At 39.8% G+C, this 19959-nt stretch overlaps 2 protein-coding genes across 3 annotated transcripts in view; one reads left to right on the top strand and one right to left on the bottom strand.

The window, feature by feature from the left end:
- Window positions 1-19932, bottom strand: part of MEMO1 (mediator of cell motility 1) — a 110259-nt gene extending 90327 nt beyond the window's left edge. For both annotated transcript variants that reach the window (XM_053923601.1, XM_053923603.2), the window contains exon 1: window positions 19466-19932. In XM_053923601.1, coding sequence (XP_053779576.1) covers window positions 19466-19526 — 61 coding nt within the window. In that variant the 5' untranslated portion in view covers window positions 19527-19932. The remainder of the gene's footprint in view (window positions 1-19465) is intronic.
- LOC128780794 (serine/arginine repetitive matrix protein 2) lies at window positions 19466-19857 on the top strand (the record flags this gene model as incomplete). Its single annotated transcript, XM_053923605.1, is given in 1 exon segment — window positions 19466-19857. A coding segment is annotated over 1 exon segment (295 nt), but the record flags the coding sequence as incomplete, so codon positions are not given.
- Window positions 19933-19959: the final 27 nt, after the last annotated feature.

The following is a 19959-nucleotide window of genomic DNA, read 5'->3' as shown; positions in this document are numbered from 1 at the left end:
CCTACAGGATTACCCTAACAATATTAGCAGATTTCCACCACCTAGCAGCAAACCTTCTAGATACTTCTAGTCAGCCTCTGTTCTGTTAAGTGACCAAACTGCAGAGCAGCACTTTTCAACCGGTGTGCCGCAAGAGGCACACGGGTGTAACACAAGAATTTTTTAAACATGCAATATCTGACCATTTCATTTAGTCAGGGGCACTGACCTCTTTTCCCTTACATTGTCAAACCAAAAAATGACATCAGCTGCCCTGGCCCAGTGGCTCAGTTGGTTGGAGTGTCGTTCCATGCACCAAAAGGTTGCGGGTATGATTCTCAGTCTGTGCATGAGCAGGGAAGCAACCAAAAAATGTGTCTCACATTGATGTGTCTGTCTGTCTCGCTCTCTCCCTCCCCCTTCCTTTCTCTCTAAAAACCAATGAAAACATATCCTCAGGTAAGGATTACAAGAAAAAATTTTGCACACAGGTTGAAAATCCGCTGCTTTAACTAGACAAAGCTGGGGTTTAAGGAAAATTCTCATCTCCACATCTGTGAGATAGAGACAGGACTCGGCAGACAACGCATATTATAATACAGGGTCTTACTGGACCCAGTCAACTGAAAGCCTAAGCGCCTCCTAAACCCATGCCTTATCCTCTAGACACATAGGAAATACCACCCAGTTCTCTAGAGTACTTAGCTTAGGCATCCTTTAGTGAGTATCTAGAAAAGGCAGAAGTATCCTATTTCATTTCTCCCCCACCTCCCCATGTGGGCTGAGTACTAAAAAACAAAGTGTCTTTGCCTAGAAACAAAGTATCTCTAGAGAATGAAAAGGAGAGAAAGGAACAAGTTCACTGCAATAATCAGCAGAGAAAGGAGTCTATGCTCTCAAACATAATTTAAATGTGGCAAAAATTAAAATGCTGAAAATGTCAAAATATATGGAATATAATGACCTCGCATTGTCATTAACAAGCCACATTTCTAAAAACTACTAAAAATGCATGCTCGTATGTTAAAAGTATAAAGAGAAAAATAAAAAAGAATCCACAATGTCCAGGGAGGTGGCATATACATACAAACCACTTTCTCTTCAGGCCCATAAATTGTAAATAAGGTAGATTTAACATCCAGACTCTTAATATAGCTAATTTCAATTACTTTTACCGAAATTAGTGCTCCTCAACCAAACACTGAAGAGGGGGCATACAAAGTGGCAAAGGAGGAAGCAAATTCTGTTTAAAATGTGTATTCTAAAAAAATTATAGATTGTTCTATTAGGGTTGTCTCAATTTTACCCCCTTCACCCTCCTCCACACAGCAACACCCACACCCTCAGGGAATTCCCACACCATTGTTCATGTCCACTGGTCATGCGCGGAGATCTTTAGCTACTCCATTTCCTATAGTGTACTTTACCTACCCAGGGCTATTCTGTAACTACCTATTTGTACTTCTTAATCCCCTCACCTCCTCACTCATTCCCCTGCATGTCCCTTCCCATCTGGCAACCATCAAAATATACTCCGCTCTCCATAACCATGATTCTGTCTCTGTTTTTCTTTGTTGTTGTTGTTGTTCTATTACAATTGCCCAATTTTCCCCTGTTGCTCTCCCCTGCCTGCCCCACCTGTTCTTGTTCGCTTAGTGTTTTTTAGATTAAATTATTGATAGATATGTATTGATTGCCACTTTATTGTTCATACATTTAATGTCCTTCTTAACTAAGTCCCTTTAACATTGAGTAATGGTTTGGTGATGATGAACTCCTTTAGTTTTTTCTTGTCTGGGAAGCTCTTTATCTGCCCTTTGAATTTTTTTTCTTTTTTTGGGCCCTTTGATTCTATATGATAGCTTTGCTGGGTAGAGCAATCTTGGCTGTAGGTCCCTGCTTTTCATGACTTTGAATATTTCCTGTCAATCCCTTCTAGCCTGTAAAATTTCTTTTGAGAAATCAGCTGACAGTCTTATGGGAACGCCCCTGTAGTTAACTGCTTTTCTCTTGCTGCTTTTAAGATTCTCTCTTTATCTTTAACCTTTGGCATTTTAATTATTCTGTGTCTTGGAGTGGGCCTCTTTGCATCCATCTTGTTTGGGACTCTCTGTGCTTCCTGAACTTGCATGTCTATTTCCCTCACAAAATTAAGGAATTTTTCTTTCATTATTTTTTCAAATAGAATTTCAATTTCTTGCTCTTTCTCTTCTTCTGGCTCCCCTATGATGCAAATATTGGACCATTTGTTGTCCCAGAGGCTGCTTACCCTATCCTTGTTTTTTTGGATTCTTTTATTCTTCTTGTTGTTCTGATGGACGGTCTTTTGCTTATGTTCCAAATCATTGATCTGATTGTTGGCTCCATCCACCACTCTACTGTTGTTTCTCTGTAAATTGTTCTTTATTTCAATTAGTCTATCTTTCATTTCTGAATGGATATTTTTATGCTATTGAGGTCCTCATTAAGTTCCTCGAGCAACCTTATAGCCAGTGTTTTGAAATCTGCTTCTTATAGACTGCTTATCTCCATTTCATTTAGTGCTTTTTCTGGAGTTTTGATCTGTTCTTTCATTTGGGCCATGTTTCTTTGTCTCATCATTTTGGCAGCCTCCCTCTGTTTGTATGTATTAGGTAGAGCTGCTTTGACTCTGTGTCTTGGTAGCGTGGCCTAATGTAGTAGGTGTCCTGTAGGGTCCAGTGGCACAGCCTCCCCTATTACCCAAGCTGGGTACTCGAGGTGCACCCTTCATGCGGGCTGAGTTCACCTTCCTCTTGTAGTTGAGCTTTGATTGCTGTTGTCAGGGACTGGCTGTGACCATTGACCACCAACCCTCACCCTCCATGGTGATCAGCTGTGCAGGGGCAGGGTGGAGGTGCTCCAATGCGGTCTGTAGCTGTCCACTGGGTGTGCAGGCTCTGGGTTTTCCTGGATGGTGCAGGCCAAAGTCAGCCCTCACCTGTCTCCTGCTTGGGGCCACCCTGCCTGAGTTATAAAGCAATCTGCAGATAGCTGCTATTTGTGCTGGGCTTTGAGGTTCCTAGGCACATCCAAGCTATGAACCTAGGCTGGCTGCTGCTAGTGCCCAGCCTGGGACCACTTAGAAAGAGGTATGGGGGTAGGGGCTGGGGAGCTCGCTGAGGCTGGCTGTTGCTTGTTTGGGAGGATTTAGGAAGTTATGGAGCATGAGCCAAGACCAGTCATTCATACAGAAAAGCCACTGTTAACAGCTTGGTTTGGCCGGTAAGTTTGGTGGGGCAGAGTCTCAGGGGATCTCCAGGGTGGGGCAAACAGTGTTAGCCAGGTTGATGAAGTCTCAGATATTGCACTGGCCTGCCAGTTCTGTGGCTGTATGCAAGGAGGGCTCAGAAGAGGGACAATGGCCTCTGGCCGCCTTTCTGTGTGGGAGAAAACTGTCCCCCATCTCTCATTTTGATGCCAGACACTTCACTTCCTCCCTGTATGCCACTGGTACCTTTCAAGCTGCTACCCTGTTGCTGGAGCTCAGAGGGAGTGAGTCTGTGTAAGTCAATATATGAGTTCATTAAGAGGAACTGCTTGGAACTCCAGCAGCTTCTTCCACCAACTCAATCCCCGCTGATTATTGCTGCCAGATGTTATGGGGACTTATCTTCCTGGCACTGGAACCCTGAGCTCGGGGACCTGGTGTGGGCCTAGGGCTCCTTGCTCCTGAGATATCCCTCCTGAATTTTTATCCACCTCACGTGGATGTGAGACCTGTCCATTCTGCATCTCTGCCCCTCCTACCAGTCTTGCTGAATGGGGTTTCTTTAATCCCGTAGTTGTCAGACTTCTATGCAGTTTGATTTCTGAGAGTTAGGGTTGTTCTAGAGTTTAGTTGTAATTTTAATGTGGTTGTGCAAGGAGGCAAGCCATGTTTACCTACGCCTTCATCTTGAATGAAAGTCTTAAAATTTTTAAATAGAGTTGAAAGTAGAGAAGCATTCAAGTACAGCGCAAACAAGCTGAGCTGAAAAGCTTCCCCATGTACATTCCAAATTCAGAAGGAAATATGTCAAACCTATAAAGACAACATTTTCAAAACCAATATAAGGTATTCAAGAAGAGAGCTCTGATGTATGAGTAATTAAATATATCAAATGTCAAGGGAATATCCATTTCTAAAAACTCACAATATCAACTATTATGATTTTTTAAATTTTTACATGTTTATTTGAGCCAAAATGATGCTCAAAGAGCAAGATCTCACATGCTCCAGAGAATTACTATGATAATATTCATGCTATTTATACAGATCGACACAAAACACACCTTTTTTTTTCTTTTAGCATCCCAACTTTTCAGTTCCTGATGATATAAACCCCAAAATCTTCCAGAAGAAAATAAATCTTGAGATCATAAACTTGAGATTTATAAGACAGGATGAGCAAAATGAAAATATTTATCAAAAAGCATTACTAATGTTGATATATGGCTTTTATCCTCTTTTTCAATAGCAAGCAATTACTGAGCCCCTTGTATGTATAAGACACTAATTACAAAAAATGTATTAGTGACAACCATTCCCATCAAGAGCCTTATCTAGTTGAGGAAACAGCTAAATAACGCAAGGTATGATATACACAGCGCCCAAGGAGAGATTTAAGAGTTGAGAAGGAAAAATGCTTGGAAGAAAAATGGACTCAAATTAGGTCTGAAAGTTGAACCAGAGAAGCAGAAAATGGCAGGGTACTTCCAAACAGAAGGAAGCTATGAACAAAAGTGGAAAAAACAATTCCAGTTGCATGAAACAACAGCTTGCCGAGTTGAGAGAGAAAGAGCTAGAAAAAGTGACCCCTTAAAGTCTGCGTTAAATAGTTTGCCTGTTTTTCCATATAGACAAACCATGGGAAGCCACAGAAATCTCTTAGGCTTGAAAATGTATTTTAATTATAAGAACAACATACTGGAACATGTGCACTGTACAGTTTATGCATGACTGAAAAGTTTAACTTTACATGTTTTAGATTTTTAAAGATTATCTTACTTTTATCTATCTTACACTATGAAACTGCACAAAATAAAATGTTTTACAAGTCATATGATTTCCTAACATTTATTGTCAAATAACCGTATATGTCTAATAACACAGAATGGAAATTTATGAAAAGCCTTGTACAGGAAGCAACATGGAATGGTGGCTTTGAGCTCCTACTGTGGAGCCTGCTGGTTGGGACACCAGCACAAATTCTGTGACCTTGAACAACCTAAGCCTCAGCTTTTCCACAAGACTGTTGTGGTAAAAGAGAAATGCAAGTACACATGTCAAAACCGTTTTCATAATAATAGTAAACATGTTATTCTCTTCGATCATGGTACTGGCATTTGCCCTGACAGTCAAAAGTAACTGTAGGTGAAACTGCTGGTAACTTATTAGCAGTAGCACAAACCATACTGGTAATCATCGCATTCTTCATTACCACACACTCCTGAACGTAAAAAAAAAAAAAATCCAGTTTCATTTAAGAATGTCTTTGATGTAGCTATAGCTGTAAATATTACACATTTATTAAATCTCAACCCCTGAGTACCCACTTTTTCATATTCTGTATGTTGAAATCAAAAGTGTGAATGGTTATCTCAAGGGAAAGCACTTAGATGACTGAGTTGCAAGCCAACTGAGCCACCTTTTTACGGAACACCATTTTTCTTGAAAGAACGACTGACAAGTGATGGGTACTTAGTCTTGGATATGAAACCGATATTTCCTTAGAAATCAACAGTGCATCATCACATAAAAGAAAACAGCTGTCAATATCTATCGCTAACTATATAAAGTTCAAGCTTTGAAAAAATTTTGCAAAACTTTGTTTCTACCACTGTAGGCTTAACACCTTCCCAAATCAGACTTTTCTGATGAGAATGGTGATATCCATAAATGTGTTTCCTTGACAATGAATAATGAAATATGTAAACATTTGGAAGATCTTCACAACCCAATGAACAAATATTTTCCAAATGACTGATGCATGGTGTTAAAAAAATCCTGCATGGACCTGCCCAGGTGTGGTTGAAGCATCATCCAGTACACCAAAAGGCTGCAGGTCCGACTTCTGATCAGGGCACATACCTAGGTTACGGGTTCAGTCCCAGTCAGGGTGCATATGAGAGACAAATAATCAATGTTTCTCTCTCACAACCATGATTTCTCTCTTTTTCTCTCAGTTTCTTCTATCTTTCTCTCCCCCTTCTTCTCTCTCTAAAACAATAAACATATCCTTGGGTGAGGAGATAGATAGATAGATACACAGATATAAAAAATCATGGATGGAAGATACATTCAAAGTAGAGGACAGACCAAATGGTTTTAATAAAAACTTCTCTGCTATAATTTCAAATCCCATATTGCCATTAATCTTTCCAAAACTGCCTTCAGAGGTAAACCATTAGACTGTGTTGACAGTTTCACAGCATATTAAATATCTGTAACTTATTGTATATCAACCATATTTCAATAAAAGTTTTTTTACACTACCACGTGGGTTTTAGGACAGCATCAAAGAAGGATATCCACAATTATGTGAAAAGTCTATTAAAATATTATGCCCTTTTCCAACTACATATCTGTATGAGCCAGATTCTCTTCATATGCTTTGAATAAAAGAACCTATCGCAACAGACTGAATGCAGTAAGAGCTATAAGAATCCAACTGTTATCTACTAAGCTAAACATAAAGACAGTTGCAAAAAAATGTCATAAAGGCCAATCTCACATTTTCCTTGTCTTGGAAGAGATAGTGATTTTCAAATGCTACTTATGTTCATATAAGTAGCATTTTAAATTAGTTTATTATTGTTATTTTTAAATGGGTTTATTAATATTTTTAAATAACAGATGTTGATAGATATAACCTACATAAAACAAAAGTTCTTTGGAGTTATCAGTAATTTTTGAAGAATGTAAAGGAATTCTGAGACTGAAAAGTTTGAAAACAACTTCTGGAAATCTAATAATATTTTATTATTTAGCTATTCAACTATAGATCACCTTACTGAATGGATGATAAGTATCTTCTTTTGAAGTACCAGAGCAACCAATGACCAAAAAAAGGGATGTGATAGGTAGAATAATGATTCTGTTATAATATGAAAATATCTTCAATTATTAAATAATCACAAAAATAAACAAAATAAATTTAAGTACAAAAAAGCAAAGAATAAAACAATTATATAATATGTTACCATTTGCTTAAAAGGGGGAGAACATGATGTCAGATGAGTATGTGCTAGTATACGCATAAAAAACCACTCAGCTGACATTGAAGAAATTCATAAAAGCAATCACCTATAAGGGAAAGCGGATATGGAATACTCAGAACGATATAGGAATGACATTTCTCAATGTATACCTTTAATTTTTAAACCATATGAATGCATTCAATTTTTAATTTAATCTAAATCTAATTTAATCTAGTTAGGAAATCTTAAACCAATATTCAGCCATAATTCAAATATATTTTAATTTCTAGGTTACTCTGACCTCAGGGGGAAAAATCTTATCCGTTTTATAGGCTCTGAGGCAAAATAACACAAAAGGTACTTATGCCAGAAGAGTAACTGTTGGTCAATATGAGTTCTAGGAAACAAGAGAGAAATAGTTTTTAAACCTATAAATAGATCTATTATCTGAAAAAAAAAGCATATAGTAATGAATAAATATTCATGTGAAAACAATTATTTTGTTAACTCTTTTATACCTAAAAGATGTCCGTGGTGGAATTAAAAACAAAATTAGATTTGCACAAGAAAATATCAGTGAGCTTGAAAACACAGAAAAAGAAATTATCCAAAAGGAAGTACAGAGAGTAAAAAAGAAAAAACAATAATTCTCAGTGAACTTGACACAATATTAAGCTATGTAACATACTTTTCATCGGAATCTAAAAATCAAAGAGTGTGAAAAGAAAAAACATTTGAGATAATAATAATAAAGAATATTTTTCCAAACTTGCTGCAAACTATAATCTACAGTTCCAAGATACTTGGTGAATCACAAACAGGATAAACTCAAAGAAAATTATTCAAAGGCACATGATAATAAAATAGCAAGAAAATGGTAATAAGTTTTAAAAAATCTTAAAGCAACCAGAAGAAAAAAGACACATTATATTCAGAGTAACAAATATTTTAAAAATCACAGAATTCTCTGAAGCTATGCAAGCCAAAATACAATAGAACATTTGTAAGTGCTTAAAAAAAAAAAAAAAAGTAATGTCAACATACCCAGTGAATTCAATACCTATCAAACTACCTTTCAAAAATGGAGTAAAAAAACCCTACAGTAAATCAAAACTGGGTGGTAATGGCATAGGATAAACACACAGGTAGACCAATAGAACTGAGTGTCCAGAAATAAACCCAAACATTTCTGTCCAATTGATTTGAACAGCCAATGAGGAAAGAACAGTCTCTTCCACAAACGGTGCTGAGACAACTGGACATGCAAAAGAATGAAGTTGGAACCCAACCTACCCCATATACAGAAAAAACTACTCCATATACAAAGCTTACCGTAACTCAGAATGGATCAACAACCTAAATGTAAAAGCTAAAACTACAAAATTCTTGGAAGAAAATACATTATCTTGGATTTGCCAATTTTTTTTTTAGAAAAACTAAAGCATGAGTAACAAAGTGAAAAACAAATAAAACTGAATTCCATCAAAACTAAAAACTTTTGTTCATGAAAGGATGACCCAAAAAGTAAAAAGACAATCTATAGAAATGGGAGAAAATACTTGCAAATCATATATCTGATAAGGGATTAAATTCCAGAATATCAAAATGGGAGAAAATACTTGCAAATCATGTATCTGATAAGGGATTAAATTCCAGAATATATAAAGAATTCTTCAAATTCGGTAACAAAAAAACCCAATTAAAAAATGGACAAAGGATCTGAACAGACATTTCTCCATATATCATACACTAGTGCCCAATACACATAAGAAAAGATGTTCAACATCGTTAGTCATTAGAGAAATGCAAATCAAAATCATAATGATACGATCCACACTCAAAACAGCTATTATCAAAACAAGTAAGTGTTGGCCAGGATGTGAAAAAAGCGGAACCCTCACAGGTTGGCTGGTAGGAATGTAAGCTGGTGCAGCTGCTAAGGCAGCTTGATGGTTCCTCAAAAAGTTAAACCATATGTCCCAGCAATTCCACTCCGAAATAGATACCCAAATGAACAGAAAGCAGGGACTCAAACAGATACTTGCACACCCATGTTAACCTGTACTAATCACTAAAGTCAAAAAATGGAAAACAACCAAAACAGCCATCAGCAAATGAATTTAGTATATACATATCATGGATATTATTCAGTCTTAAAAAGGAAGGAAATTCTGATACATTCTATAACATGTATCACGCCTGAAAACACCTTAAGTGAAATAAACCAGATATAAAAAGACAAATATTGTATGAGTCCACTTGAAAGAGGCACATAAGCAAATTCATAGATAAAGAGTAGAATAGTGGTTATAAGGGGCCGAAGGTGGAGTCAACTCGTTAGTGTTTAATGGGTACAGACTTTCAGTTGGGGAGGATAAAAACACTCTGGAAATGGATATTGGTCATGGTTGCAAATAATATGAATGTACTTAATGCCACAGAAGTGTTTTTAGAAATTGGTAAAATAGTAAAAAGTGTCTTTGTGTATCTGGAGTCTTGCCAGATAGTTCATACTAACAATGCGATTTACAGTGAACTGTTTTTGTTCTCCTGGTACCATACTGTATCTCCTGGGCCATACTGTATGGGTATGACTTCTGCAGGCGGAGTCGCTAAGGTGCTGCTCCTTATCTATGTGACTGACCCCCAGTAAAACCCCTGGAAACCAAGGCCAAGGTAAGCTTCCCTGGTTGGCAATTCTTTATACTTGTTGTTACACATTGATGGGAGATTAGTGCTGCCCAAACAACTCCACTGAGAGGGGACAGCTAGACGCTTGCACCTGGTGTCTCCTGGACTCCACCACAGGCACCTTTTCCTTTTCTTGATTTTAACCTGTATCCTTTCTCTGACGTAAAACTTATCTATCAGTACAGAAATATCTGTATATTTCTGAGTTCTGTGAGTCGTTCTAATAAATCATCAAACCTGAAGGTAGTTTCAGTGATTCCAGACACAGACAAAAAGTATTTACTGTGTAAATATTAACCATAAGAAAGCTGGATTGGCTTTATTAATATTAAACAAGAAACACTTCAGAACAAAAAACATTACCAGAAATAAAAAGGTACATACATAATGATAACGAGGCAACTCATCAAAAATACATAATCCCAAACACGCACATCAAATAAGAGATTCAAAATACGTGAAATAACAAATCAACAAAACTAAAAGGTAAAAAAAAAAAAAAGGCAATTCAACACTGCTCTCAGGAATTGACAGAAATAATAAGTGGAAAATCAATAGGGATTTAAATACAGTAACACAACTTAAACTAATTAGCAGAGAGCATTCTACCCCACAACTACAGAAAACACATTATTTTCAAATGAACTGAACACTCACCAAGACAGATCATGTAACGAACCATAAAACAAGTTTATTGTTAGTTGTCCAGGCCCAGGGAGAAACCAGAGGCAACATTTCCTAAAGTTATTTGACCATAAACCCTTTTTTTGCAAAGGTTTCTTTCCAAGGACAACTGTTTCTCAGAACCCTTGGGAAAAGCTATGCCACCCATTTTCAACACCTCTTCCTATTTCTCCTCCTAATAGTGACTAACAAAATAAGGGACTCAATAAAAAATGTTCTTTCCTTGACAACCCAGCCAGAATTAGTCAATCTTATGAAGTACATGCAAAAGTCCTAAGGCAGGAATAAGCTTGACATATTAGGAGAAGAGGAAGGGGCCAGAATGACTAGCACAGTGTTAAGCAAAGAATCTAAGTGGTAGGAAATGAAATCAGATAGTTAAAGCCTTGGTTGAAACATTTGCCCTGATAATGCCAAGGTTGCAGGTTTGATCCCCAGTCAGGGCACATATAAGAATCAACCAATGAATACATAAATAAGTGGAACAATAAATTGATGTCTGTCTGTCTATCTCAAATCAATTTTAAAAATCTAAAAAAAAGAAAATTACACAGAGGTCAGAGCATGTAAGCTCTTCTAAGCCCCAAGGATTTTGAACGTTAATTCTAAGTATGATGGGGCTTTTTGAAAAAAGAATATTATCTCATTTACAATGTTAATGAATCTCTCAAGCTGCTATGTAAAGAAAAGAATGGAAACTAAGCAGGTGGTTAGGAAACTTTGGCAATAGCATGAGAGATGGCTAAAACCAGAGTGGCTTAGATCAGACAAATGTGTCAGAGAAAAAAATGCCCAGCCCAGGCAAATCTATATAAATTGTGTTGAGATGCTTTAAAGCATTTTCTTTTCTTGGATCCCAAGACATCTCATTCTCCAATTCATGAGATGCTTAACCTGCTTCCTCACATGATCACTCACCTCCCCAACCTCTTCAAGTTGGAAATGTTTCAAGGCGCAGTCACTGAACCTTTTTTCTAGCTACTCTCATTGCTATGCTGATTTTACCCAAAAACTTGACTTTAAATAATAATAATTCAATTTTACATCTCCATTCTAGGCCTTCCCCCTAAATTCTGAACTCATGCATACATTGACTAAAATTGTAAACACCTCAAATTTAAGAAAATCCAAAACTGAACTCCTAACCTCCCCCCTCCAAACATGCTTCTCTTAAATCTTCCCTCAGATTATATCAACTCCACTATTGCACATGCTCAGCGATGAACTTTAAGAGATATGCAAGACTCTTCCATTCTCTCACCCCCCACTTCAAGTTTGTCAGCAAATTCTTTCAGCTCTGCCTTCAGAAACATCCAGTAACCAACCACTTCTTTCCCTCCTCCACTGCTATGACTCAGTCTAAGCCGTCATCCTCTCTCACTGGGATCACTGCTGTTTTTTTAACTGTTCTTCCTGGTTTTCCCTTGCCACTGCCTCTGCCTCTCCCAACTGTAGTCCACTCTCAACACAGCAGTCAAGTGATTCTAGTAAGTCTAAATCAGAGCATGTCATCAACTGCCCAAAATCTTCCAATGGCTGTCTCACTCAGGTGAAAATCTTATAATGGTCTCAAGGCCTAGTATCATTTGACCACAACATCTTTGGACCTCAGCAACAGGCATTTACCTCCTGACCTCATATCAGGCTGCTCTGCCCCAGGTTACTGCATTCCAGCTTCAGTGGCCTACTTGTCTCTCAAATAGTGCAGGCCTGCTCTAGTCTCAGGACCTTTGAACTTGCTGTGTCCTCGGGCCAAAAATTATCTAGAATGCAAGCCTGTTCTTTTACCTACTTCAAGTCTCCACTCAAATGGCATCTCGATGAAGTCTTCCCCTTCCATACTGCTTAAAATTGCAAACTTCTCTCATCCTTTAACACTGTGAATGTGCTAGCTCTGCCTTGTTTGCTTTATAATTTTATATGGCCCTTTCCTCTATAAAAAATACTACCTATTACACTTATTCACCTTATTTATTGTCTATCTCCTCCAACTACAATATAAACTCTAGGGATTTTTGTTTGTCTCATCTCCTGCTACACACCAGTTCCCCAGAGCAGTACCTTTCAAACAGAACTCAGTTTGTTCACTACTAATCACTAAATGTTAAATAAAGCCTCTCCAGAAGCGCCAAGTTTGTTAAGCCCAATTAAAATTCTGGGATTAATCTAACTAAAATACACCAATTCCTTTGTCAGTATTTATAGTATATGTATAATTTTCAAAATTCATAAGTGTTTTTAGTTTTGCTGTTATTTTTTTAATCTAAGATACTTACCTGACAATTATAGATTGCTTACTGATTTCAAATAGTTCAACTTCTTACTCTGGCATCAGTATAAATAGAAAGAACAGAAGGTTTCAGCTAGCAGGCCTAGGTTCAAATCCTAGGTCTAGCATTTACCAGTAGTGTGACTCAAGGCAATTTATCCTTCTCCTAGTTTCTCATCAGTAAAACACCAAGGTGGGGGTGGATTAAAGACCAGCCTGCCTTAGCTACCCCACACCTAATCATAATACTATTGTGGAAAACAAAAATGTATGAGAAAATGCTTTATAAACTACAAGTGGCATACAAGTATGAGTTAAAGGTGCATACTGCATTCTGGAAAAACCTCAAAAATGGAACAGAAAAGTTCAGTGTTTGAGGTAGCCTATCCCACCACACCTCCCTGGCCCTAACACTAAACTCTAGTTTGGGAGTTAGACTGGCTCTTCCACTTACTGTACCTTAAACAAGTTACTCAACCACTGAGTCATTGTTTCCACATCCATAAATGCATATAAAACCAACCTCATAGCATCCTTTTGAAGATTAAAGACTATATGTACACATAAGTAACATACCTATGGAATAAAACATTTTTATTTGTTGCCGTCTTATTCTTTCAAATGGAGAAAAACCCAAAGGCAGACAATATAAACTACACCCCAGAGTTAGGAAAGATGATTTTGACTTGCAAATTGCATGTGATAGGACAGAAGGAAAGTGAGAAAAAGCCAGAGATAATCAAACAATAATTTCAACCATTTTCCTATTAAATTTCTTTCCCTCTTGCCTTTCTCTAAGATAAAACAACAAGCTGAGGTGCAAAGAAAAATCAGCTTACAGAAAATCATATTTAGTAATCAAAAAAAGTTCATTATAAAACTAAATATTATATAGTCTTTTCTCTTCAAAGGAGAATAATTCTATTAGTCAGTTTTCAATCTCTCAAATACCAAATATATACTGGCAATCGAGAACTCAAGGTACATGCCAAAAAAATAAAAGTCATGGTTTTCCAACCATAGAAAAATCCTGACATAACTATTCTAAGTATGTTTTTAAATGACCAAATAAATGAAAACTTAAAGAAACTATAATTTAGATACATATCATACAAACACATCAAGAATCTTGTGAAATCATTAGACTTAGATGTATTTCCTCAGTTCTATGACAATAGCAATTATAAGATATACCATCAACATAAAAACCATTTTCCAAGGGGGAATCCCTCCCACATTAAATGTGCATTAGATATAAAACATATCAACTTCATAAAAGATTAAATTGTAAGGGATCCCTCTGAAAAGCTGAAAATGTTCTATTTCTTGATCTAGGGTCTGGTTACATACAGTCTGTTAAATTTGTGAATACTCATCAAAGTGTGTACTTAATTTATATACTTTTTGTAAATGTATGTTTACTTCAACAACAAAAAAACCTATTTAATGTACCACTACATACAGATAATGCTGTCAAACACATGAATTAGTGACCTAATATGAAAGGTAAAAATAGTAATAAAGCTTTTAAAAGAAAACATAGGAAAGTAACTTCACGACATTGAGGTAGGCAAAGATTTAATAAATGGAAACAAAAGAGCAATAACCAATTGATAAGCCGGACTTCTGTAAAATCAGGAACTTCGATTTACCACGACATGAAGACCCTGAAAGAGCTAACCACAGAGTAGAAGACACTCGCAATACATATATCTAACAAGACTGCATCCAGAATATAGAAAGAACTACAAATCAATATGAAAAGTATCAGCATAATTCTTTTTAAAAAAGAATAAAAGATTTAATACTTCACAAGCAGAAATCCAAATGGCCAATCAACATGGTGTCCCTAATATGAAAAAGTGCCCAACTTCACTAGTCATCAGGAAAATAAAATGAATTACAGTGCAAATCACTACACACCCTTGCAGAATAACTAAAAATAAAAATTAAAAAACTGACAACACTAAGTGTTGACAAAAATGTAGAAAAACTGAAACTCTCCTACACTGCTAGTGGGAGTATAAGTTTGTAAAACCACTGTGCAAAACTTTAACAGACTCTAATATGAATGAACATACCACATAATCATAACCATGACCTAATAATCCCACCAACATGTATATACCCAAAAATACATGTTCACCAGGTAAAAACTATAACAAAAATCTTCATAGCAGCAAAACTAAAAACGCCCAAATGTTCACTACAGTAGAATGGACAAACTGTGGTGTATTCACACAATAGAGGGCAGCAATGAAAATGCACAAACAACAATACAAAGTGGATTAATGTCATAATTGTAATGCTGAGCAAAAGAAGCTCAAAGAAGACCTGTTAGCAGATGATTCTACTTATAGAGTTCAAAAACACGACAGTTTTCCACAGTGTTAGATCGCAAGGAACACGGGTGTGGAGGGAGAGAACTGCCGTACTGCTGTTTTTGAGCTGCGTACTGATTACGTGAATGTGCTTATTTTGTGAAAAAAGTCCAATGACATGTAAGTCTTACTTCTTTTTAAAATCGTACATTAAGTGAGGCGCTCAACTGGTGGATCAGGATTTCGAATCCTTTCTTACCATCAAGATTCTTCACCCAAACCATGGTCAGAGACTTACCTGAAACAGTCCTTTATTAACTGTCACCCCGTCTCCTCTTCAGGACTTAACATCAGTATCTCTGTCCATATCTACCACATGCCGAGCGCTCTAACATTCATTTATTCAAATGCCTACTGAATAACTGTTATGTGTAAAACCTGTGCCAGCTACTTAGGGTACAAGAAAATGAGGAAGACATGGTCCCTGGCTTAACGTCCATCATCTGACAGAAGACCACATAAACAAACTACAAGGTAAATATATACAGATAAGCACAGATACTACAGGATCACAAAGGAACATCAAAACAGTCTGGGGGAGGAAAGGCATCAGGGTAGGCCTCTTGGAGGTGTTAACACCTGAATCTTTAAAAAGTGAGGAGTTATCCTGGCAAAGTGCATTCCAACAGAGGAAACAGCTTGGTAAAAGCACAATAAGAAATAGTACAGTGTATTTAAAGAAACAATGAACAGCTGCTAGATGTTGCTTAAGGGTATTAAGGCAAGAACTGGGATGGGTGGGGGGAAGTGGCCAAAGAGGCAGAAAGATGCCAAGTCACGAAGGGAGTTATTAGACCTTAACCAATTGACTAGATGAGACAGTGAGGTTTATGTAAAGAAATTATGTGGTCAGACAGATTATTCAGGGAGCAATGCAGAAAATGGTGTTAAGGGGGATAAGGCTGGCAGAAAGGCGGCCGGTTAGGAGGCAGTTGTAACTGTCCTGCAGGAGATAAAGGGACCTGAAATAATGAAATGAAAGCTGTCACAAATCTGGAGAAAATATAGAGTACAGACATATTATGCTACTGGTCTAGAGATCATACTTTATACACGCTAACCTACACTAGGGATTGGCAAATTTCTTCTGCAAAAGACCAAACAGAAAAAGGATTTTAGAGCACACATGGTCTAGATTGCACTTCTTGGTTTTTGTTTTTTTAAACCCTTTAAAAATTAAAAACCACTCTTAGCTAGTGGACTTTATTTTTATTTTTAAAGGCAGCAAGATGGATTTGTGAGTGCAGTTTGCTGATCCCTGCTGTGCACCAGTAAAGAAGTAAGGATTAACCTTCCTATGAGATTAATTTTCCTAAAATGCTACTTGAGTATCAGTCCCCTACTCAGAAACTCTTCCAATGGTCCCGACTGCCTACTGAAGTCAAATACCTACAATGCATAGCATTCGCAGACCTCTATACTCTAGCTCCAACCAGGCAAATGAACTACACCCCTGTGTGAATCTTCCATTCTTACTAAAGCGACCTACTTACACTTACCTGCCTCTCTCTATCTGTGTGGTGTTCCCCCTTGTTCTTCCCTCCTTTCCAAACCTACACAAATACCCTTCCTTCAAAGCACAATTCAAATCCTACAAGAAAGTGATTCCACCCTCCTTGGACCTCCTAAAAGCACTGTCTCAATTATTCTGATTCTTACTCGCTGTCTTGAGCCTACTTCCAATACACTGTATATTCCTTGAGGGCAAGGAATAACGTATACTTCTCTCTACCAACGGATCTAGCATGTAACAAGGGGTAAATAAAAATGAAGATATATGTGTATATGTATGTAACATACATATGTATACACACACACACACTTTTTTTCCTAAACTAGCTGCCCACAGAAGCCAGTGTGATTTCATCCTTACAAGTATCAGTAACTGAACCCTTTAACTTCACAGACACCAACTGAATACCACAGGGACCACAGAGTGGTAATCCACAAGCACATTACTCTCCTAGTGTTTAGGACTAGTTTATTAGGGAAACAATAATAACAGAAGTAGAATTTTTCCAATGGACAGACAATGTTATCAATACAGGTGCAGTGGGATAATATTAAATATAGAAGTTACTATACCAAGTCAAAGTTTACTTACCTATATTTTTATTTATTTTTAAAATACAAAATAAGATTTTACAACTAAATTGCTCTAAATTCACCCTTAACTATTACTCACATTTAAAGTCGCACACATGTATACATAAAACATACACAAAACCCACACCTGATCTCAATTTTTGTTTTTAACAGTCAAGTTCTCAGTCACAATTCAGATTACCAAGATGGGTCAGAATTTAGGGAAGAGAATATATTTTAAAATTTTAAGAAAATAGTCCATTTTTAGTTCACCATTGTTAAATAGCTATAATCACACACTATTTTGAGCTGGATTAATGGATTCTTCCTCTACTTGAGATTACTGAGTAAATCTTTTTCAAGTCTGAAGTGTGAATTATGCCTTATTTTACTACACAAAGAATGTTCAAGAATCTATAAAAATTCCTCCAGAATCATTTGCCCACATTTAGAAGCCAACTACAAAAAAGTTTAAAACATTTATAGAAAGATATTTTAAAAAGCAAAAGAAATTAAACAAAAGATGGCCATGAAAGTGAATATAGAGACTTTTTAACTCTTCAAAACATACTGAAGAAAGCTTACAATTTACAACTCTGAAAAGACTGTTATTCACTGATAAATTTAGTATTAATAATGCACTACTTGGAAGACAAACCCAGGGACCAGGGATTCCCACTTCTCAACTCCTGTTCAGCCACTGGCTTAGTATGTGTTGGGCACATCCCTATACGGCGAACAAAAAAAACTTAACTGACATTCTAAGGGTGTGAGAATTGATTAAATGTGTATGAAGTACTCTAGAACCGTGAAGGAAAGCCACTGTAACCATTAAATGTCATTTAGTTCATACAAAACTGTAGCTATCTGTTAGGCTTGCAAGTCCAACCGTCAAGATTCTTTTGTGCCTCCTTACACAGCAAATCTTCAGTGAGTCAGTAAAGTACATGTATTTAATGAGCTAGTTTAGCAAGCTCTGAGAAATAAGTTTCCTTCCAAATCTGGGTTTGCTCACAAACTGTCACTATCCAACCGAACTATTTGCACAGGGAAACATGATCCGACTCACATCAAAACTAGGTCTAGTTATTGATAAGCAGAAACCAAATGACTGAAACTATTAGAAATCACAGTGAAACTTTGTTAACTTAACAGAAATGTGACGCCTGAAAGTAATCCCAGAAAGCAGTCATCCTGAGAAGAGCTTTATTAAAGGGAAAGCCCCTGCTCTTTTTGAAAGAGCTGGAAAATGACTTTAGGCAGTGCGGGCAGAAGACGAAACTCGCCCGGAACCTAACCGAACTCGTTAGGGAGCTCCGGCACCTGCTAGGGGTTCGGCGGCGGCAGACCGACGAGGCTGCCCGGGAAAGCGCCGAGGCCGTCCCCGGCGGCCCCTCTCGCGAGTGACAGTAACAATGCAAACACGACAAAAGAGCGGGGAGGCTGCCCCGGGCCTCCGCCTGGCCACGCGTCTCTCCATCCCCGACGCGCGGGGCACAAATCCCCGCCAAGGCCTTCCTCTCCGCGCCTCGCCCGCGGAGACCTGGTCCGAGTTCGGCGACGCGGGCAAGTTCCCCCCTGCGCTCCGTTCCGGGCGCTGAGCTCCCCAAAGGGGAGGGGGCGCCACCGCTCTCGCACCGCGGGAGGGGAGCGGGCGCTTCCCCCTGCAGACGGCGGGCACGGGCGGGCGCGCCGACGCGCTCCGAGAACTCCCGGGTCTCCCACCGCCGGCGCGGACGCACGGACGGCGGAGGGGAGCGCGGCCCTCCTCCCGCAGGCGGCCGGAGCGGGGCTCGGCGTCCCGGCACACGGCCCTCCCCGGGGCGGCAGCGCTCGGCCGCCCGCTTCCCGGGAGCCCGGGGAGGGGACGGCAGGCCCGGCCCGGGGCACGGGCAGCGCACTCTTCCCCCGAGCCCGGGCTCGGAGGACGGCGCGGGCAGCCGGGCGGCAACTCTCCCGATCGCCCAGCTCCGGGCCGCCCGGAGGGATGCCGCCCGGGTGGGGGAGGCGGCGACGCCGGCCTCGGGGCCGCTCCCTCCCCACGCGGTCCGCGGCGGAGGCCGGCCGTCCGCGCCCAGGTCCCTCCCGCCCCGCGCGGGCAGGGCCGCCGACCTGGGCCGGGCGGGCGCGGGGCCAGGCGGCGGCGGCGGCGGGCCGGGCGGGCGCGGGGCCCTACCTGAGGCTGTGTACCAGCTCCCGGCGTGACTGGCTTCCCGGCAGACCACTCGGTTGGACATCTTGGTGCCTGTGCCGCCTATGGTGCACGAGGATGAATGAGGAGGCGGCGGCGGCGGCGGCAGGAGCGGCTCCGCGAGGGGACGAGGCACCGCGGGCCCGGCCCAGGAGGAGGCGGCAGCGGGGAGGGGATCGGCCCGGCCCAGGAGGAGGAGGAGGAGGAAGAGGAGGAGGCGGCGGCGGCCCAGGAGGAGGAGGAGATGGCAGCCAGGGCGGTGGCAGCAACAATCACCTCACACTCCGGCGACCGCCGGAAGATGGGGCCCGCGGCGGCCTCGCCGAAGCCCGGAAGGCCCTGGCCCGGGCCCCCGGAGTCGCCGCCGCTCCCCGGCCGGGGCTGGTTCCGCCCAGCCGCCCCCGCGGCCCCCTCCCCGCCCACTGGCCTCCCGGAGCCACCGCCGGTGACCCCACCCCCGTGACTGCGCGCCCGCCCCC

This window comes from Desmodus rotundus, chromosome 5 (assembly GCF_022682495.2).
Source record: "Desmodus rotundus isolate HL8 chromosome 5, HLdesRot8A.1, whole genome shotgun sequence".
NCBI classification, from domain to species: domain Eukaryota; kingdom Metazoa; phylum Chordata; class Mammalia; order Chiroptera; family Phyllostomidae; genus Desmodus; species Desmodus rotundus.
This window is presented reverse-complemented; position numbering and strand designations above follow the sequence as displayed.